Raw genomic sequence first — 23,457 nt, 5'->3', positions numbered from 1 at the left:
AATTGAAATACAGCAAATACAAACTCTTTAGCATATATATTGTTGTTTGTTTGTTTGTTATTTGGTTTTTAGGAGCATTAGCAACTAAGGCCATATTGCTCCGGGATATGCGGTGGTCATTCCCTGACCTTTCCGCATTCTCCGTATTTGGTGGTGACGGGCTCGAACCCCGGTCTAATCAAGAAGCGTGTGCTATGCACTGCTGCTCCTTCCCACCTGGCTACGGAGGCGCCGCCATATATATTGTAAGGCTTTAAGTAAATGAAAATACTGAAATTTTTAAACAGCCATATCATGTAATATATGACTGTTAATAATATAAATAACAATTTTCAATGAACAACAATTTATCCATGGTGAAAAAAATGGAGTTTGACTTTTATAAATAAAAGGATTAATATTAATACTAGCAGTTTTGGTTCCAAGTTAGGCAACAGAAAAAAAAAAAAAAAAAAAAAAAAATCATTTATAGAAACTCTGTGGTAGGGAAAATTATGGAATCCATGATTAAGAATGCACAGCAGAATCATCCAGACAGGAAAAGAATTATATGTCCAACATATACAAATGATTTTTATAGCTTTCGTAGCTTGAGGTTTTAACCCTGAGCTTAATTATTCCATTATATAAAGCATTTGTTAGATCAGTTAAAATACAATAATAGAAATATAGTATGGGGATCTGCACAGTGAAGAGCAATATTTAGTTAATGATATAAAAAACACCTTTCCGACAAAAGTGGGGGGGGGGAGAATTCGGTCTTCGGGTGCAAAGCATTCAGATCATCTGTAGGGGTTAACTGAAAGGCTTCAGTAAATTAAATGATGGGATTATCTTTTTCTTCTATGGGTGACAGAGGCTATAGGAAATTCATTTACATTACAGAAGGAAAATTGTAGACTGGATATAAGGAAATCTGTTTATTACCAAGGGTTTTTTATAAATTCCTGTACCTTGAAGAACTAGAGCTTATAATTCAAGATATTCAAGTAAATTCAAGGAAGGCTTAGAGACAGATACCTGGATAGATACTGCATGACTCCCAAACCCCTTATCCCTTTGAAAGATAAGAATTCTGGCTTCTTTGTGTCGATCTGCCTTTATTAATACAAGTTGACCGTCACTAATCCAGCATTGTTAGGACCTGTGGGGTGCTGGATTAGTGAGTTTGCCAGATCACCGGTGGTTAGATTAGCACATACAGTTTACTCAACAGCTAACCACCTCATCCTATCTTTAAAATACCCTGTAAATCAGCACAAGTTGGTTAATCAAGGAAAAAAAACATTAAATGAAAAGCAAGTGATGAATCATTTGCCTTTCTTAATTTTAATGAAGAATAGGTAAAATAAAAGGTACAGGTACAGTAATTCTGTTGACTTACGTAAGGAAGTTCATCATGGCCGCTTCCAAAGTGAAGAGCCGGAATTTACAACTAAGCAGAGTTACATATCAGGAAGTGGGGGGCTGTCAGGATCACCATCTTCATCTTGAAAGGTGAATGAAACATCAGGAACTGGTGATGAAACTGGCACATCTTCTTCAGGAACTGATGATGATGATGGTGGTGGTGGCAGCACATCTGGGCGAGCAGAAGTTCATGGCACTGGATTTTCAAATGTCGACTCCTCTGTAGTATGATTTTTAGCTCTTTTTTGAACATATCTTGCAAGCTAAGCTGTTTCATATATTTTGGTCTTTCTTTGATTAGTTTATCCTGCAGCAAGTAAACATTCATTATTTCTTGTTCAGTTATAAAACTGCATTGCTCTAGACCTTTTAGCACTTCACCTGTCAACTGAATTAATCTATCAATAGAGATTCTTTCTGCTACATCTTCCTCATTTTTATCACTGCTTTCTTCTCCACTATCTTCTTTCTCTGTCTTTCTACAATTTCTGAGTCAGTATAATGATGAACAGTAGCTATAACATCATCTACATGCATCCATTCCTCAACATTATCTTCATCCATCCTCGCAAGATCCTTGCAGCAGGATTAGTTAGATCATGAGCGAAAGAAAGCAGTCCATGTATATTCTGTTTTTCCTTTGAAACCCTAAATCCTGTAAAGTAATGTGCAGTGTCTTCACCAGGTGCAGACTCAAACATTAAAGCTGGCCACAATTTATGCCATCCATTTTTTAGTGTGGATGCCTCTACAGACTTCCAAGCATTGGCAAAGCAGTAAACCTATCTCTCACATTAAATTCCTTAAAAAACTCCTGTACTGGTCTGCCAGAGTTAACTGCACTCAGTAGGCACCTCAAAAAACAGGGAGCGGTACTTACACTTAAGAGGAACATAATATGCCATTGTCCAGGGGTTGAATTAATGATGTACAGTTAGGGAGAAAGTAGATACTGAAAACATTATTTTTTACCAGAAGTTCTGCTTTTGGATGTGCGGAGCAGTTGTCTAAAATAAGCATTATCTTATAGTTGTGGTCCAGCCCACAGAGTCACAGTGGGCTCTTGTTACGGTAACAAAATATTTTTCAAACCATTCCAATGTAATGTTAGTTGTAATCCATCCCTTCTTGTTGGGATGGTAAATCACTGGAAACAGTGTCACACTGCTGAAAGCCCTGGGATGTAAACTTTTGCCGATGACCAGCAACTTACACCTGTGGGTTCCCGCAGCATTAGAGCAGCCCAGCACAGTGACATGATCTTTCGATGCGTTATAACCTGTTGGTGATTCTGCATCCTCAGTTGTCAGCATTCTTCTTGGAGTACATCTCCAATAAAAGGCAGTCTCATCGGCATTGTAGACCTGCTCAGGACTTCATTTTTCATCAGAAACTAACTTGGCGAACTCATCAACAAATGCAGCAGCTGCTTCCTTGTCCGCTGAACGTTTTTCGCCACAACTGCAAAAACTTTAAGCCATGTCGCTACTTGAAATGCTGAAGCCAACCTTCACTATAATCACACGTAATCTAGTCCTAGTTCTTTATGAAAAATTTTAGTTTGTTCCTTCACCAGATCCCCAGACAGCTCAACACCTTCACTTACATGGAGCTTAAAACACATTATCAGCACTTTATCCAGTTCTGAACTTTTTCTGTCTTTCATTGTTTTCCTCATGCCCATCTGTTTCTTTGATCCACTGTTAGCAAAGAACTATGGCAATTTTTCTTTGTTTCTTTATGTCATACACTGTCAAAGAGCCAATGTTGTATAATTCACACAAACTTCTCACAGACACATTGCTATCGAGTTTTTTCAGCAGTTCAACTTTATTTGTTATGGACAATGTACGGTGTTTACACTTTACACCATGAGAAGCACTTCCTTTATGCAGTGGAGCGATGGTTGGGGCTAAATGTGAGCAGGTTATAGTAGCCATTCCTACTTGTTTTTCCACATGTAGGAATGGCTTGCCAGTGTTTACGAGTTTGTGCCAACAGCTGATGCCATTCGCATTCCAGTATGTTGCAACCAACGCCACCAAAACAGTAGCGGCCAGTGTGCCAGGAAATTTTAAATTATGTCCAAATTAGCAGTGGAACCGGATTAGTGATGGTCAACCTGTACTAACATTAACATCTAACACTAAATTATACACAGCTAAACAGATATTTTAGCTAGCAAAAACAGGTTACAGAACTTTAAACATGTCAACTTTTAGTATACATACATAATAATGCATACAGCTCCATTAACTCTTACTCTATCTCCATTTACTTTTAGCCAATGAGTTGTTAACTACAGGAATAATTTACCTCCATAGTTAGTTGAGTATGTCAGCGTGGGGAAATTCAAAGGTCAAATGGACAGTAGTCACCTATATGAGGAGAGAAACTATGAACACACGTTTTTTTTTTCTTCTTCTTATTGTTGATTTTTTTGCATATTTCATATGCAAAAAAGTTAGGTAGAAGGTAAGTACTGAAAACATTTTTTTTACCAAAGTTCTGCTTTCGGATGTTTATTTTTAGTTTTTATTTATTTATTTGTATTTTTTATTTATTTACTTTTTGCTACTGCAGCAAAAGCCTGTGACTTCTTCCTTGAAGTCATAGGCTATATTATACAGCTAATACTAATACATATATTTAGCTCCCAGATTTTGACTCGCATTCCAGTATGTTGCCACAGGAATGTGACATTCCAACAAATACATAATACAGTAGAACGTTGGTTAACAAGAAGTCAGTTATCTGGAATAATTTAAAAGGCTGATTTTTCTTCTTTTTATTAATGGTAGTATTTGAGACAAATGCTTATTATGCTACGAGATTATTTCTATCTGTTCTGTTTTTTTATGTCATATATATCTGGTGAAATGTTGGATTAGGACTAATGGATGAGTTCCAGTTTTGGTAAGAATAATATCAGCTTGAAACTGTATGATTTATTATTTTTCTCGGTGAAATGTCAGAGAAAATAAACAGCACTGAAATGGGCAGAAAACCAGGAAGAATGCAATATAATCAAATTGATATTATTAAGGAACTTGAGAGATTTAGCAGCAAAAAAAAAAAAAAAAGGGGTCACAATAGACAAAACAAAAAAAAAAACGATCAAACATTTAAAAAAATTACTTAAATTTTTTTCCACATAAAATTTCCAGTAAAATACCTATCCGAATATACATAAATATGTCAATGAGCGAATTTTTTTGTATAAGTTATTATTATTTTTAATTAAATAAATTCATTTTTTTCACGCTATTTAAAGTCTTTCTTTTAAATACATTATAACAGAATTTATTTAATTTTACCGTACATTCGATTATCCGGAAAATTCTGCTGTAAGAGGTCTGACATTAATTATTCTGGATAACTAACACTCTACTGTATATCAAAAAAATAATAAAAGGTATTTTTTCAAGTTATGGTAACAAACTTAACAAGGAGAAAATTACATAAACAACTGAATAAAGATTTTCCCAAGAATGACTGCCTATGTGTATGTGCATTCTAGTGTGTTTCACTAGCTCATACAGCCTTTCAAATGGTAACAATTCTCAAATTGAATAGAAGTGCATTAATCTTAACAGATATTTTATGAACTAGCAGCCAAAATATAAACAAATGTATCAGATATACCTGAAATTTTTTGGGGTTTTTTATATATATATATAAAAAAGATGTTTTGCAATGGACCAATGAGAAATATGCCATGAGATATAATGACAGACAGTCAAAGGCTTATCACATTATGACAGTATAAAGAAAATAAATCTCCAAAAATATAAATAACAATACAAAACATTGTGGCAACATACACTGTTAAACAAGCTGCTTCAGTGCTGATTTTACTATACAGTGTTCTATTGTTCTAACTTGAATAGATAATTTGGAAGGCAATTCGAAGGTAGGAATTCCTAAGTTGTTCTCTCTTTGAAAGCTTGTTTTAGATACCAACACTTAAAAGTTTTGCAATGTCCATTCCTGTTGTTGGAAACAAATACATAATATATAAAAAAAATAATAAAAGGTATTTTTTCAAGTTCTCATAACAAACTTAACAAGAAGAAAATTAAGTAAATAAATAAATGAATAAAGATTTTCACAAGAATGATTGCATATATGTAAGTGCATTTAAATGATTTCATAGAATGGGTGAACCCAATAGTTATCTTCCAAAATATTCCTCAAACATTGACAATGAATTCATGCCGGAAAGATGTTTGTTTAATAGTGTGAAAATTTTCCAAAACCCACACAGAAATCATGCAAGCTAGTGATCTGTATTCCCATAATTTGACTTTTGTTTGTTCATCTACACCACCAGTTTACGAAATAAGAATCATCCGCAGCTCTGCGCAAAAGTCAGCAGAGGCAGAAAGTCTGATGTCATCACTATCTTCATGTGAGTCCATGCACCCACTGTATATAAGGATGTATGTAACCTTATTAAAGTATGGAGTGAAATGCACTCTACACTTTATAAGTAAAAGAAATGACCCTAAGAGCAGAAATTCAAAAAATGTTGGAAAATGGATTACCATTCACTTCATCAAGAATATCCTCTTTTGCAAAAGCATTATTGCCATGATTGACAGAAATTCTCATTATACAAATGCTCTGCATTATTATTTACTATATGGTACAACGAAGCCTGAGGCTTATGGTGCCCCAGCCAAAAAAAATTACACACACACACACACACACACACACACACACACACACACACACACACACACACACACACACACACACACACACACACACACACACACACACACACACACACACAGAGAGAGAGAGAGAGAGAGAGAGAGAGAGAGAGAGAGAGAGAGAGAGAGAGAGAGAGAGAGAGAGAGAGAGAGAGAGAGCCAAAAGTAGAAGGAAATCACAAAGAAAGAGAAGAATGATGATATCCAGCTCAGGACCCTGGGTGTGCCAAGCCCATACTCACCAGATGTTAGCCCCTGGGGATTCCCTAAGGCTGCCACCATTCACAACAGATGAGAATGGTGAGACCAACGCAGAAGACTTGGATTTATTAAATAGTACTAGTAGTTGCAATGATGCAAGAAATCAGGCTTATACAGCATCAGCCAAAAAAAAAGGAACTTCCCACTTCACCTATCCATCCCGTCCAACAGTATGTCTACTTCTTCCTTGAATTTATTCAAGTTATCCACTTCTGCAACAACAGATGAAAGCTTGTTCCAGCAATCAACCACTTGCTGGCTGAAGGAAAACTTCTGCATCTATTCTGCAATAATCCTTCCTCAATTTTAATTTATGTCCCTTACATGCATAGTCTGAGTATGAGGAAGATTCTCATCAGCAGAGCCTGCTTAAGCCATTCAAAGCCTTAAACACCTCAATCAGATCATCTTGCAGGTGCCTCATCTACAAGCTGCAGTTTGCAAAAATGAAGACTTTCTTGGTAAGAGTGCCCCTTGTTTCCCTCACCAATCTCATTGCCCTTCTCTGTACCCATTCTGGCAGCATAACATCCTTCTTAAAATGAGGCCCCACCCAGATCTGTATGCAGTACTCAAGATGTGGACTGACCACTGCCTTATACAATGGGACAATCACTTCCTTATCCCTGTTAGCAAAATTCCTGTACATCATCAACAAAACAACACAAACTGTCCTGACTGCACAATTATCCCCAGATCTTCTCCATTTTCCACTACCCTGAGGTACTGCACTCAGGGTAGTGGAAAACAGCATTACTGCTACTTTGCATTTATGATCATTAAACTTCAATTGCCATTTCTCAGCCCATCTGACTAATTTTTCTAGATTCTGATGCAGTAGCATACATTCATTACTGTCATTAATTACCTGCCAACCTTCATATCATCTGAAACCTGAGATTGCAAGCCTAATATAACTTCATCAAAATTATTACTAAATACAGAAAACAAAAAAATGGCCCAGCACAAAACCATGGGGTCCTCACTGATAAGTCCATGAAGAACAGACCACTTTCTGTCTTCTCAGACTCAACCATCCCTTTTATTAAAGCTTTACTGAAATCCAAGTACAGTCCATTCCGGTTATTTGGGACACATCAGGACTAGTGCATTTTGGCCCGATTAAGCGGCTGCCCCAATTATCCAAAGTTTCACGTAAATAGTTAAAAATACAATAGACCCCCCCCCTTTACAATTAGTTCACTGTACAATCAAATCACGTTATGACGAACTAACCATAGTAAAGTACCATTCACTATACGATGTGTAGTAAGTGCCGGGCATTGTGATCACGTTTGTGAATTGAATTTTAATTCTATTAAACAGCGATTCTAATTAGAGAAAATATGAGGAATATTATCCACAGGCTATAAAAGCAAATATATATTAAGCACAAATTTACCCTTTATTACCTTACCAATTAAAAAATTAAATATGTGAAAATTGGAAGAATATACATGATAATCGGAATAATTAATACGTACTGTAATATGTACATACAAACTAGTTGACATTTCTGTTCACTGACATTTGTGGGTGGGGGTTAAAATTTAAAACAGTAAAAAGATAAGCAATCAATAACAAAGAACACGGCACACACAAATTGCAAGTAACACGATACGCGCAAGTGAGAACGGAGTAACTAGTTACAAAGCTTTAAAAATAGGAATGAAGAGAAGATCTGAAAATAAATTTTTTTATATGATTGAAGATTTCATGGAAGTGTAAACTCATTTCACAATAATAACCCACAGAATTCCAGCTGTCGGTATTATTGCAAATTCAGTAAGATCGAGTTTACTGTCCGTTTATGATAGATTTCACTAACAGAAAAGCTCAATAGACAGGTGACTGCTAATTGTTTTTATTGTTTTATGGTTGTGACCTCCAGAATTTTGACCGAACCACGTGGTACCGTCGGTGACAATCGTAGGGTAATTTACAGTGCGTCGGTCTCCTGCCCCGATTAAATGGCATGCTGTCCCAATTAAGCAAAGTAAACCTTGGCTATTTTCTCGATTGGTTTCTGTTTTTTAAGATTTGCCCCAAATAAACGGCTGCCCCAATTAACCGGTGGCCCAAATAACCGGAATCCACTGTATATGATATAAAAATTTTTTTTTTAGCGTCCAGTTCCTTTGTTACTGCATCCTACATCCCATCAAATTGGTCAAACAAGATTTCCCATTAACCAAAGCATGCTGTTATTGAAGTATAACTGCACTCCTGTCTAGATGATCCTGCTTTACTTCTTTAACTAGTAAAATAAAAAACTTAAACAAGTCTGTCAGTTGTTACTAGAAATTGTAGTGAGCACAACATAGTTGCCATTTGAACCTCTCAAGGAGTTCAACATCCTGTTTTAGGTGAGACTTAGAATTTTTTTTCGTGATATTCTAAATGAGGTTTCACTATCATTTTACATTTGTGTATTTGGCAAAGGTCTTATTGGTCATTAATAATATATCCTGATCCATACTGGCTGCCTGCTTACACTGCAAGAAAAACTTCATATCTGCTGGTAACACAATTCCTAAATCTTTCTCATACTGAACCACCTCAAATTCCCTGTCACCTTGTCTATATGTCACCCTCAAATTCCTTTTCCCAAAATGCAAAACCTAAATTTGGCATAATTAAACTTCAGTTTCATCTTTCAGACCATATGTATATCTGATCTAAATCATTCTGAAGCAGTCTGGTTCCGATTGTCAACCAACCTAATACCTACCTTTAAATCATAAGCAAACTACGACGGCTTTTCCTGTACGCCTTCATCAATATCATTAAGGAAAAGAGGGCTTCCAGCCTGGCTCTAAACCCAGAAGGGTTCCTGCTCACTACATTCATCCTCGACCCTGAAAAATGCCCACTAATCACCACCACCTTTCTCCTTTCATTTATCTAGTCCCCAATCCACTTGAGGATCTTTCTAGACTTAGATGGGGCAAACCAAATAAAATATGAATAAAGAAAAAAGAGGAAAGATAAAAAGCCTTATATACATCTTAATCACTACAGGAACCAAGATTACAACAGCATTAATTTTGGACAACCAAAACAACTGCATAGCACCCAACAGGTGCCCAACTTTATTTGTATTTATACAAAAAGTTTTGAATTTTTGAATTGTACTTGAAGTATACTAATGTTTGGCCTTTTAATGGACTGCAACACCATTTAAATGTGATTTTTAATTTTTTTTATGAAAAATTTGAAATTTTAAAAATGAGCTTTTTTACACATTACTTTCAAAGAAACAACTTTTATTAGTTCTGCTGAAAAAAAAGCTATATTCATAAAATATAAATATGAAACTAATAATACTTCCATTTTTCCAGTTCAGAAAACCAACAAGAATGCGAAAATTTAAACTTACCATGCATATACATCTATTAATGTTTTGTCAAATAAATAAAGGAATAAAGAGATAAATAATAATCAAAACAGGAAACTATTATGATGACTTAGAGAAAAAAAAACATATTTTGTACAATAATTAACCATAAAAACAGAGAATACCTAATTTCTGTAGCAGACACATCAGTCAACATGATAGTTTTGGTTTCAATGTAACTCCTTCAATGTATCAGTTTTGAAACCAAACATTGAAGCAGGAGTTACACTGAAATCAAAAAACTGGGTAGGTGTAGTGTTCCTATTTTGGCATAGCCACACAGTAAAGTACAGTACAGTACAGTATGCCCCATAACCATAAGTAGGACGCTTCCAAGTGCAATCAATCAGTCAAGAAGGGGCATATTTATATTTTGTTCTGATTAAACCTTTTTTTTTTTTTTTTATTTTTATCTCAAATTTCTTTTTATTAATAGAAAACCGAACTTTATTTATTTACATCATCTTCATGCTGCATTTGTCCCTGGCACTTACAAAAGTATCTATATTTTTTAAAACATACAATCAATTGTTTTTTCTTTACTGCACATACTTCAGAATGAAATATTAACCCCCCAACTCTTTATAACATACTTCACTAATTTCCTCCTGGATTTTAATGAAAATTGAAGTACAAATAAATTTAGTAAAGGGACAAGGCACTATTTCAACACCAGTAATGAAATAGCTTGAGAAAATAATGCTATACTATATTATGTTTTTTTTTTTTTTGTCATGACTGTCTGGGAACACTTCTTTCTCTAGTGAGAGTAACAGAGATTGGACTTAGATTCTTTATAAATTACTAATGAATTAACCTAACATGACTAATTTTTTTTTTTTTTTGTTCATTAGGTGAATATGACCAATTTTGTGACTAGTTTTGGATGATACCTGGGTCACACAGCCTTCAAACTGAACTTTTATTACACTAAACAAAAATTACTTCTTTCAATTGAAAAAAGTAATTTTTGTTTAGTGTAATAATAAACAAGTAATAAAAAAAAAATTTTTTAAAGTCAATTCCTAATTAGGTCAACAAAGAAAAATTTTATTTTAGTTAATTTTTATTAAATAATTACAATTAATATAAATATGTATATACATATGACAGAATCACAATATTAAGTGGCAAAATAGAAATTTCAAATTTCTATTTTGCGAATTTCGAATTCGAAAATTGCGAATTTCCTTGCAATTTTCCATTTTCCTTTCTATATATGGTGTTGGACTATTATTTTTATTCACATGTTTCATTTTCCATTTTGTTCCCTCCTTGACTCAGACTAGAACCCAGAATCTGAAAAGGAAATTTTTTTTCCAGTGATCTACACGCTTCGCCACTGACGGTATTTATTCCTAAATTTATATCCTGCTAAATATCTTATATAAGAGAAATTTTTTTTCACCCATATAAAACAAAAATTAATTAATTAAATTTAATTAATGAATTAATATTTGAAAAAATTGTATTGACATCAAGTGTCATCCACTACAAGTTTAAAAAAATGTATTTGAACTTGAGTGGATGAATAACAAAAATTTATCAAAAAATTATTGATTTTCGCAAGAATTGAACTCGCATTCTTCACCTTCACGTGAAAAATACTGAAATCCTTGCATTTTACCGATTGAGCTACTGCCTGTTGATTTCAATTTTATTCCTAAATTTATATCCTGCTAAATATCTTATATAAGAGAAATTTTTTTCTCCCATATAAAACTAAAATTAATTAATTAAATTTAATTAATGAATTAATATTTGAAAAAACTGTATTAACATCAATTGTCATCCACTACAAGTTTAAAAAAATTTATTTGAACTTGAGTGGATGAATAAAAAGTATTTTATTAACGATTGAAAATTTGAACAAGATATATAAATATATATATAGGGAGAGTGTGAACTAATAGTAGGAATTGAAAAAAGTAAAGTGTTCTTTGAAAAACTGGATGGCTAATAATTTAAATTCAATATACATTATTCTGTGTATGGGCAAAGAGTCACTAGTGAGGCCTACCTGTTATCCAATAGGCGACCTAAATAGGTCTGAAATTGGTCACAACTGTACCTTAAAGTTTTTAATAAATAAGGGATTCACCTAATGACATTAGACTAAAAACAATATTAGTTATTTTGGGTTGACTCACGGATAAATATAGACATTTCTACAGAAGTGAAACCCAAGCTCTATCCTATCACAGGAGGGAGAAGTCATCCCCAAACAGTAATGACAGAAAAACATAACACAGCATAGCATTATTTTCTTCAAGTACACACCATTTTGAATTTTCTGTGATTAACAGGATAAATGAATAATAGTAAAATTCAATATTTATATATTTTATAAATAAATAAAAAAAAAAAGGAACTCAATGAACTTTTAACAAAGCACAACTTTTAAAGCACATACAAGTCCACTAGAAAAGGATACTTTTGTAAATACATATCTGCCATATTGCTCATTCACTGAAAAGAATCAGCACAGCCAAAACCAATTTCCAGGACTTTAACTAACTTCAGCTAACATGGATAACTCAAAATAATTATGAAATTACATTATCAGAATTCCATTTGGACTGGCTTGACAAATTCTAAAAGGATCAAATATAAAATTTCATGAAAATCCATAACTGTGAGTTGATGAACAACCATTTTGAAGTTAATGGGAGCTTTACACATTCATGAGCAACCCTTAAAAAATGTCATGAAGTGGGCTCATTCACTAGTTATTTAATATTTTCCATTAACATTATGAATTATCTCTTCCAATATAATTCTATTTGTCGTACCCTTTAAAGATCAACGCCAAATAAGACTTCTGTTTGCAGACCTTTCTGGAACAGGTCATAATCTAGCCAAAGAGGATGCGTTCGTGAGTGCTAGGTGCAGAGAGGGTGAAGAATTTAGGCGCTAACTCAGCGTTCTGATGGGTGGCTATGAGAGTCTGATGAGTAGGATCGATGCCCTTGAAGGAATTAAAATGGGGGTGTCAATCAAGCCCTCAGCTGCTCAACTCAATGCCAGAACTCGCCCTTGTGCTTCAGTAAACAAAGCAACAATCTTCAAGGCAGAATGCACTGGTCCCACAGCAGCTAGTTATTATTGGTGACTCTATTGTCAGGGGAAATCAGGAAATATACTGTGCAAAAATGATAGAGGGAATAGGACCACGGTATGTCTGCAGAGGCATAATTTGATCACATTGTGGAGCAGATATCTTTTAAGGTCACAAAAGGTGATATTGTTGTACACGTCGCACTAATAACATTAAGAATAGAAGATCAGTGGACTTAACACGCACAGATCAATGTTGAAAAAAAATGTGGTGAGTTAGGGTTAAATTTGAATGTATCTGCAATTCTGCCCAGACATGATAGGAGGGAATATATGAAGAGAGCCTTGTCAATAAATTCAGCCCTGGAGAGACTGTGCAAACCTCTTAGGATAGCATTTTTTCTCATTGTAACAGGAGAGACTGCTTCTACAGGGATGAGATACACTTAATTAGAAACAGTGCAAGAATATTTGTTGATGCTATCGAAGCAGTTAGGTGGGTTGGAAAACTTAGTAGTCGCAGGCAGAGGAGAAAGTGATTCTTCCACTGCTTCTATTGAATTGAGCAAAAGCCTGGAAAAGAAGGTGCGGGAGATTTATAAATACATGGGTTGTGTTAGAGTAAGTAATGGTAAGAACAGGTGCACGTATACTTGAATAGACACCAATGCTAACAGTATAGTAAACAAATTTGATGAATTTGAAGTGCTGGTCAAGACATCAAAAGCAGATATTGTTGGGATATCAGAGATGTGATGTCACGGAGATATAAGGAATGCAGAATTGGAATTTGGGGAATACAATGTGTACAGAAAGGATAGCCAGGATAGGAAGGAAGGAGGGGTTATGCTGTTAGTTATGTTTGTTTGTTTGTTATTTGGTTTTTAGGAGCATTAGCAACTAAGGCCATATTGCTCCGGGATATGCGGTGGTCATTCCCTAACCTTTCCGCATCCTCCGCATTTGGTGGTGACGGGCTCGAACCCCGGTCTAATCAAGAAGTGTGTGGTACGCACTGCTGCTCCTTCCCACCTGGCTACGGAGGCGCCTGCTGTTAGTTAAGAAACACATAAAATTTAAAGCAGCGAATCCAGTTGACATGGGTGGACAGTGCAATGTTAAGTCAGTTTGGTGTGACATAAGCATTGGGAAAGCAAAAATGAGGGTAGGAATGTGTTATAGGACTAATAACACTGATGAGTACAATGAAAAACTCTACAGAGAAATAGAGTAGAGCAGTAAATCAGAATGTCTTAAATCGAGGATTTTAACATACTAGCAAGGCTTTTGTGAATTTATCGGATGACTGTTTTCTACAGGCAGCATGTTCGAGAAACAAACAGAGGGAGTAATATTCTTGATCCGATTATCATTAGTGATTATTCATGCATTAAGAATCTGCAGATAAAGGAACCACAAGATGGCAGTGATCACAGTGTACTGATGTAGAATTTACTTAAAGATATAGCTGCAATCAGGGGTAAAGGGAAGGGATTTGCTTATGTAAAGGTGACTACAGTGGTCTCAGACAGTTTTTAAATTCTACAGTATAGAGTGGGAACAACTGATGATGTTACCAACAGCAAATTATAAAAGTAGAACCATTCAACAAATTAATCTTGGAAGTTAATAGGATTTTCATACCAACTAAGAAATATCGTTCAAGCCTAAATGGATGAACTAATGAGTTCATCGTGACATGGGATGCATATAAATTATCAGGCAACACAGAAGCCTATGGTAGATATAAACTAGTCTGTAATCAAGTCACAAAGGAGGTTAAGCAAGCAAAGGCAGAATACGATAAATCTTTGGCAAAGGATGCAAAGAAAAACAGCAAAGAGTAGTAGTAGTGGCATGTGATGCAAGAAAGCAAATGTATGAGCTTATGCAGCATCAGCCAAAAAAAAAAAAAAAAAAAAAAATCACACCATTCCCTCCAAATGCCTGTCCAGTTCCTCCTTAAATTTATTCAACCTATCAACTTCCACAACGACAGATGGAAGTTTGTTCCAGCAATTAACCACCCGTTGGCTAAAGGCAAATTTCCGCACATCTATTCTACATCTGTCCTTTCTTAATTTGAATTTATGCCCCCTTAGGTTCGTAATCTGAACAAGTGGAAGGATCCCATCAGAATTCAGCGTGCTGAACCCATTCAAGGCCTTATACACCTCAATCAGATCACCGCGCAGGTGCCTAGTCTCCAACCACTGCAATTTGCAGAACTTAAGCCTCTCTTGATAGAGGATCCCTTCATTCCCCTCACCAATCTTGTTGCCCTTCTCTGTACACGCTCAAGTAAATCTACATCCTTCCTAAAATGAAGTCTCCAGACCTGTACGCAGTACTCAAGGCATGGCCTGACCATTGCCTTATACAGAGGGATAATCACCTCCTTTTCCCTGCTAGCAAAATTCCTATATATCATTGACAAAACCCCATGACCTGCCCTGGCAGCCTGTCTGTTCTTTACTTATGTAAACTCTAGAGTAAGGGGACAAATCAGATTAGCCCACTTGATATCGATGGTTTCACTGTTGATGATCCTGCTCAGATAACTGACAAACTGAATGAGAATTATGCATCCAAATCCATGCATTAAAAATTCTGTAGGGAAGAAGAGGCCAGAAGTTTATCAAATTCTAACAAGGAGTTAAATGATTTTGTAATAACTGAGAGCAAAGTGGAGGAGAAATTGTTGAATTTAAACATAAGAAAGGAACCTGGGGTTGTTGTTTGGTTTTTAGGAGCATTAGCAACTAAGGCCATATTGCTCCGGGATATGCAGTGGTCATTCTCTGACCTTTCCGCATCCTCTGTATTTGGTGGTGACGGGCTCGAACCCCGATCTAATCAAGAAACGTGTGCTACGCACTGCTGCTCCTTCCCACCTGGCTACGGAGGCGCCTAGGAACCTGGGGTGGATGGGATCTATCCAGTTATATTAAAGGAGGCAGCAAAGGAAGTAAGCAAACCCTTAGCAATAATTATGAAAGCATCCTTGGATTCAGGGAAGGAGATGTGCAAATTATCCCAAATTCACAAGGAGGGAGGTTCAAAGTTCAAGAGTAATTTCAGTTTAACTTCTGTTCTGAGGAAAATAATAGAGTCACTGGTTAAAAAAGCACTGTGGGATCATCTAGACAAGAGTGCAATTATAGTTCAGACACAGCATGGGTTTGTTAAGGAGAAGTCTTGTCTGACCATTTTGACTGGATACAGTGATGTGATGTTAAAAAACCTTCCCATTTCACTGAGCCATTCATTCCAAATGTTTGTCTAGTTCTGCCTTGAATTTATTTAAGTTATCAACTTCCACCACAACAGATGGAAGTTTGTTCCAGCAATCAACTACCCACTGGATAAAGGCAAACTTCTACACATCTATTCTACAACTGTCTTTCCTCAGTTTGAATCTATGCCCCCTCAAGGTTTGTAATCTGAACAAGAGGAAGAATCCCATTGGCACTGAGCCTGCTCAATCCATTCAAGGCCTTATACACCTCAATTAGATTGCTATATCATATACTCAGATTTCAGAAAGCTTTTGTTACTGTTGCAGATGAAAGACTACTGTACAAATTGTAGCAATATGTCACTGAGGGAAAGTTTTTGCAATGCATAAAAGGATGGTTGAGTGGGAGAAGACAGAGTGGTAATCGATGGACACTGCTCTTCGTGGATTGTTATTAGTGGAGTCCCACCGGGGTTTGGTATTGGGCCTATTGTTTTCTATATTTATCAATGATATTTATGAAGGCATATTAGACTTAATGTTCAAGTTTGCAGACAGTACAAAGGTTGGTAGAGGTGTTAATGAAAACTAAGGACAGTACTCTATTGCAACAGGATTTATAAAAATTGGGTAGTTGAGCTGAGAGGTAGCAAATGAAGTTTAACAGTGACAGATGCAAATACTACATATGGGTAGCAGTAGCCCCAGAGTAACATAATAACTGTGCAGTACTACACTCAGTGTAGTGGAGAATGAAATGAGAATGAAAAGACTTGGGGGTAATTGTGCAGTCACATATGAAGTTTTCTGAGCAGTACAGACAGGTGCCAGAACAGCTCATGCAGTCCTGTCAACAATACACAGGAATTTTGATAGCAGTGTTACAGAGATGATTATTCCTTTGTATAAGGCAATGGTCAGGCCACACCTTGAGTACTGAATACAGGTCTGGAGCCCTGTTAAATTAAATCTCATTTTAGGAAGGATGTAGAGCTGCTGAAACAAGTAGAGAGAAGAGCAATGAGGTTGGTGAGGGAACAAAGGATTGCTCTTACCAAGAAAAGATTAAGTTTTGCAAATTGCAGAGTCTGAAGACTAGACACCTACAAGGTGATCTGATTGATGTGTATAAGGCCTTGAAAGTTTTGAGCAAGCTCAATGCTGATAGGATTCTTCCTCTTGCCCACATTAGTCGCCTGAGTGGACATAAATTCAAATTGAGGAAGGACAGTTGTAGAATAAATGATTTGCTTTTGGCCAGCGGGTGGTTGATTACTGGAACAAGCTTCCATCTGTCATTGTGTAAATTGATAGCTTAAATAAATTCAAAGAAGAAATGGACAGTTTTGGAAGAAATGGATGTGTGAAATGGGAATTTATTTTGGCTGATTCTGTATAAGTTTGCTTTCTTGCATCATATGCCTCTACTTATGCTAACACAAAACTTCAAAATTAAAAAAGTTATTTTTTTTCTTATTATTATTAAGAGTACTGGAAAAATGAACAAGGAATCACGTTGAGCCAAAAAAAAATACACTACTGACATCAACTGTCCATCCCATCTAATAATGTCTAATTCAAATTTACTAAAATTGCCCACCAATTACTCTCTGGCTGAAAGCAAATTTTTGCACGTCTTTTCTGCAGCCATCCTTTTTTTTCTTTCAGTTTGTGTCCTATTGTGTGCATTGTCTGAGAAAGAGTTAGAATATACCATCATCATTAAATTTACTCAATCCATTTAAAGCTTTAACACTTCAGTCAGATCTGCTCATAAGTGTCTAATTTTCAAGCATTGCAATTTGTAGAACTGAAGTCTTTTGTTGTAAGGGTAACTTTCTGTGTTCTTGACTGCTCTGGATGCTCTTCTCTGAGACCATAAATTGCCAACCTTAATCTGCAAACTTAGACAATAAGCTTGAAATGCCATCATCAATAGCATTAATAAATACTGTAAACAGTAATGGACTCAACACTAAATCCTGAGGGATAAACACTGCTCTTCTTTAACGAATAACATTAGTCCAAGAAGAGCAGTGCCATTAATAACCACTCTCTGCCTTCTGCCACTCAAGTCATCCCTTTATCCACAGAAGTTATTGTTATTTTGATTTTTTTTAGGAGCATTAGCAACTAAGGCCATATTGCTCCAGGGATATGCAGTGGTCATTCCCTGACCTTTCCGCATCCTCCGTATTTGATGGTCACGGGCTCGAATCCCGATCTAATCAAGAAGCGTGTGCTATGCACTGCTGCTCCTGCCCACCTGGCTACAGAGGCGCCATCCATAGAAGTAACTTGCCTCCAATTGCTCCAATTTGTACAGCAGTCTTTTGTGTGGAACAATGTCAAAAGTTTTAATGAAACTTTTGTTAAATTAAATTAATTATATGATGTCAAAATACTATTACACTACTATTACACTAATTTCTTTACAAAAAATTAATATAAATTAAGCAAATTACTTTGTTCTAATTAATAATTGAAATAAATGAAATTAATTTTTAATACTTATTTAAACTAAACTGAAAAAATTCTATACTGGTTTGGTGTCAGAAACACCATGCTATTTTCACTTTTATAATGAGAGTAAGAAAGCTATAATGATTTCCTTAAGAAATCAGTACTGCATTTTAATTCAACACAAGAGCTTATTAAATAACAGAATAATCTCATATAACGTTACTAAATAAAATTATACAAAACAATGAACAATAAATAATAATAAACAAAATAATAAATAATAAACAATAAATAATAAATAATAAAAAATAAACAATAAATAATAAAAAATAAATAATAAAAAATAAAAACAAATAAAGAAAATAATAAAAATAAAAACAAATAAAGAAAATAATAAAAATAATAACAAGGAAAATAATAACGCTTACACTGTATCATTAAGATTATGTCCAATAACTTTACTGACTGGTCCATCACCAAATTCTATCTCAAAATGAATACTTCCACTTATAATACTGACAGATATATAGTTATGCTGAGGATGTTCACCCAGGCCATATAGTAAAATGGAATCTTCCACAAATGACTGGTTGGGGATGGTAGGGAGAGAGAGAAAAGGTTATCAGTTCATTTTATATGTTAATCTTTAAAACAATAAAAAAAAATCATTAATTACATACCTACAAAATAGGCCAGTATATGTGTTTCAGTGAGCAAATGAAAACTGAGATCTGCTAAAAAAAAAAGAAGATGAGATGATTTTCAGGAATTGACAATTAATTCAATAGGGAGATAAGCAGACTTCTTGCAATGAATTATATGGAACAATTTCATTCAAGTGAGCAGAAAGAAGAAAAAAAAAAAGAGAGTCAAAAATGACCAGAACTTGATATTATCTCAATAAGATAGACCATTTCCAAGCTATTATTCCACTATACATCTGCCAATAAATCAAGGTAAATAAAAGTGGTTTTTATTATTACACATTATCATATGTGCATAAAGCACCTACCATCACCATGTCTGTCCATCCACATCCATGCATCCATCCATCTTCATGTAATATCTTGACTCCTAGTGGAAAGATTTTCATAAAATTTTATATTTGGCTCTTTTAGAAAGATTTATCAAGGCAATCCCCAATTTCATTAAAATTGGAACAACAGAAATCCAGCAATTATTATTTCTTTGTTCATCCATCCATATGTAATAACTTGGTAGTATATGGATTTTCCTGAAACCTTACATTTGGCTCTTTTAGAAAGATATGTCAAGCCATCTCAAATTTAAAAAAACTTAGACAAAGAGAAATCCAGCAATTAATATTTCTTTGTGTGCCCATCTACATGTAATAAGTCTAATGTGGAGGAATTCCCAGTGGAGGAATTTTCATGAAATTTTACACTTAGCTCTTTTAGAATGATTTGGCGATTACTCAAATTTAACTTAAATCACACTAACAGAAATTGAGCAACTATTTATTTTTCATTTCATATTGCATAGGCTGTATATGTACTATATATTATAGCTGAACACTAGATATGTTTGTTTCCATGCACTGATTTCAGGAATGAATGGGCAATAAAGTGGATATGCAGAAACAAAATAGTCTAGGTTCCATAAAAGCTGTTGCTGTTTGCTTGTTTTTTTTTTTTTTTTTTTTTTGTTATTATAAATCAAGAATTATTAGGTGCATTAGCATAATATGTGTGAAGCACCTACTGTTTTCATCATGTCTGTCTGTCCACATGTAATAAATGGAATTCTAGTGGATGGCTTTTCTAAAATTTTATATTCGGCTATTTTAGAATGATTTGTCAAGCCATCCAAATTTCGTTAAAATTGGAACAATAGAAATCTAGGAATTATTATTTCTTTATCCATCTGTCCACATGTAATAACACAATTCTCAACAGATGGATTTTCACTAAATTTTATATTTGGCTCTTTCAGAACGATTTGTCAAGCATTCCTAAATCTCATTAAAATCAGAAATCCTGTAATTCACACATATCACACAGGCTATCTATATACTATATATTGTTACTAGTTATTGTGTTTTTTGTTGCTGTAGGATGATTGGAGGAATGAATGAGCAATATGGCACAAAACCAAAATGTTCTCAGTTTGCACATAAAAGTTGTTTTGCTTTTTGCTCGATTTTTTTTTTTTTGAATCAGGTATTACTATTTTCTAATGAATCTGAAATGTAATGCATTGTGTACACTAACTTGTTTAACTTTTCTATTATACAAGATATGGATGGTCTTGGGGAAAAAATTCAATTTAACAGACATGAGATTCATTCATTCATGAATGAATGTTAACAGAATAACAGACCTATAAAATCAAAAATAAACTCCCCCATTAGTCCATAAAATCAAATGTTTACTACATATCTATATTTTCAGGATCGTTTCACAATTCAACAAATTATATCTATATCCAGTGCTTTTTTTTTGGGATGGTACGCAACAGTACAGCATACCGGCACTTTCATTAACGTTAAGTGACGTGATGCAGTATGCAGTACACTTCGAAATTTGTAATATTCCGTAATTTTTTTCACGTTTACCTACTATTTTTACAACCTGGAAGGATCACTGCTTAAGATGAATATAAGGTGAATATTAAAGTGAATAAATAAAAATGATACACCTGAAATTGAAAATATTCGAAAATTTTTTTAAGTACAATACACAATTACATTTACTAAACAAAACAGGCGCCTCCGTAGCCAGGTGGGAAGGAGCAGCAGTGCGTAGCACATGCTTCTTGATTAGACCGGGGTTCGAGCCCGTCACTACCAAATACGGAGGATGCGGAAAGGTCAGGGAATGACCACCGCATATCCCGGAGCAATATGGCCTTAGCTGCTAATGCTCCTAAAAAAAAAAAAAACCAAATAACTAAACAAAACATGTAATGAGAACATTTTTTTGATAATTAGCAAAATTTAAAATGCTGTTTTAATTCACTTCGCGCACAGGCCATAGGTTGGACACTGCTGTGAATCAACTGTAAGTGCCCCCCTCTGAGAATTAGGAGAGAATGATTTTCTTTCACCCTGACAAATAATCATCCGTTGTTTCATGGAAGAGTGTTATCCGCATAAATTTTTCCGTAAATTTTCTCTATCTCTGTTTACATGGGTCACAGTCGCCGAAAATCCGAATGACACCGACATTTTGGACAGTTTCCAAAAAAAAAAAAAAAAAACTAGTGAGAGAAGGAAAATGAGGACAACGAAGGTATTAAAACCTTCTAAACATGAAATGTTGGCATTTGGTGAGAATGAATTGTCAATTAGGTTACAGTTAAATAAAAGAGATACAATTCGTGCATTTCGGGAATACCTAATCGAAAAGACAGTTTTGGAAAAATCGAAGAGCATCTGATTGGTATCGCACTGAGTACGATACCAATTTCGTCGAGTGAATGTGAATGAGGATTTTCACTAATGAATCTGATCGTCAGCCCAACCAGAGCTTCGCTGATGACAAAAACAATTTCTTCACTACTGTTTCTTAAAATTGTAGGCCCACTGCTGACACACTTCAATCCAGCAAAATATGCGATTCGTGGCTGCTTCAGAAACGTCATTCAGTAAAAGACAAAAACAAGAAAAGAAGTCGGCATAATGTGTTGGATGACAACTCAATAAAAATTTGGAATATTCCATAAAAACTTCTATTATTAAATTTTTTTACTAATTATTTTTTACTTATCACTTATTTTTTATATTTCTATACATTAAAATAATTTTCCTTCTAGTGTTATTTATTCAGCCAATGGGAGAAGAGAGATGCGAGTTATGTGTTAATATGCAACAAATACTAAAATATGTAACAGAAGCTTGTTTTACTGTGGTAAAACACGTTTTTTTTTTTTTTTTTGTTAATTGTTGGCGCATCGGCTTCTATGGCCATAATGCACCTCCCAAGGTTTTTGCATTACTCTGATCCAAGCCCGAGGTGGGATTCGAACCCACGACCTTTGGGTTGCCAGGCAGGCACTTTACCCACCCGGCTAGCCCGGAAGGCAAAACACACTTCTGTTTAAGCGTGTTCATGCTACGTACATAAACCTCATGCACGCGCTTTGTTTATCCAACATGACCACGCAGTATCATTCTTGAATTCCATATGTAACATATTTATATATTCATAGCTAAGGAAGAGACACACAGTGTCGAAAGCTTCTGTTAAGTATTTTCTCTTATCAAAAGAAGCGAGCACAGTGAGCATAGGGTGAAACCCCCTAGTATACTTGAATAATAAATTTATGCTTCATAAACTGTGTTAATATACTTAATTTGTCATTCTTATTCCAAAAACATTACTACTATAGTAACAATATTAGGAAATAATTTTTTTAGAGTACTGTACTGTACTTTTCATGTCCTTTTAATTTTTCCAAATAGCAAAGAATGAGTACCGGCACCTATTCTTTTAGAAAAAAAGCACTGTCTATATCTATATATAATCTCGAAACTTACAGACTTTGGTGCCATGTATTAATTGTGTTTACAAATAATAGTATCTTTTTTTTATATTTATGATAGTTTGAAAAATTGGCTAAGGTAAAATGGCTCTTATTTTTGATACCAACAGTGGGGAGGGGGGGGTTGATTTTTGATATTACAGGTGAAAAAGATTATGAAGCCCTGTATTACAGTCTTCATCAGCATTATACCTTATATTTTTTACTATTATTATTATTATTACTGTTTTTTTTATTGAAAGGGGGGAAAATACATATTTTATTGTTATATCAAATGGATAGTAAATAAATATATGTAAAAACATACAAATTCAAGGTATGCAAAAACATCTAAGAAGCTTTTATTTAAAATAAGGATTTTTATATTTTTCATTTCAAAATATGCTAAAGAATTATTTAGAGGTCTTATA

The 23,457-nt window shown here is 34.7% G+C and overlaps 1 protein-coding gene across 1 annotated transcript in view; it reads right to left on the bottom strand.

Annotated features, from left to right (window-relative positions):
- The window catches only part of axo (axotactin), a 564,741-nt gene that overhangs the window by 445,422 nt on the left and 95,862 nt on the right, over window positions 1-23,457 (bottom strand). The window contains exon 7 of the mRNA XM_090371184.1: window positions 18,973-19,130. Within this exon, the coding sequence (XP_090227310.1) occupies window positions 18,973-19,130 (158 nt within the window). The remainder of the gene's footprint in view (window positions 1-18,972; window positions 19,131-23,457) is intronic.

Source organism: Mastigoproctus giganteus, chromosome 4 (assembly GCF_048544385.1).
Source record: "Mastigoproctus giganteus isolate SK-2022 chromosome 4, ASM4854438v1, whole genome shotgun sequence".
NCBI lineage: Eukaryota > Metazoa > Arthropoda > Arachnida > Uropygi > Thelyphonidae > Mastigoproctus > Mastigoproctus giganteus.
The sequence above is the reverse complement of the archived record's forward strand: the minus strand, read 5'-3'. Positions and strand labels throughout refer to the sequence as shown.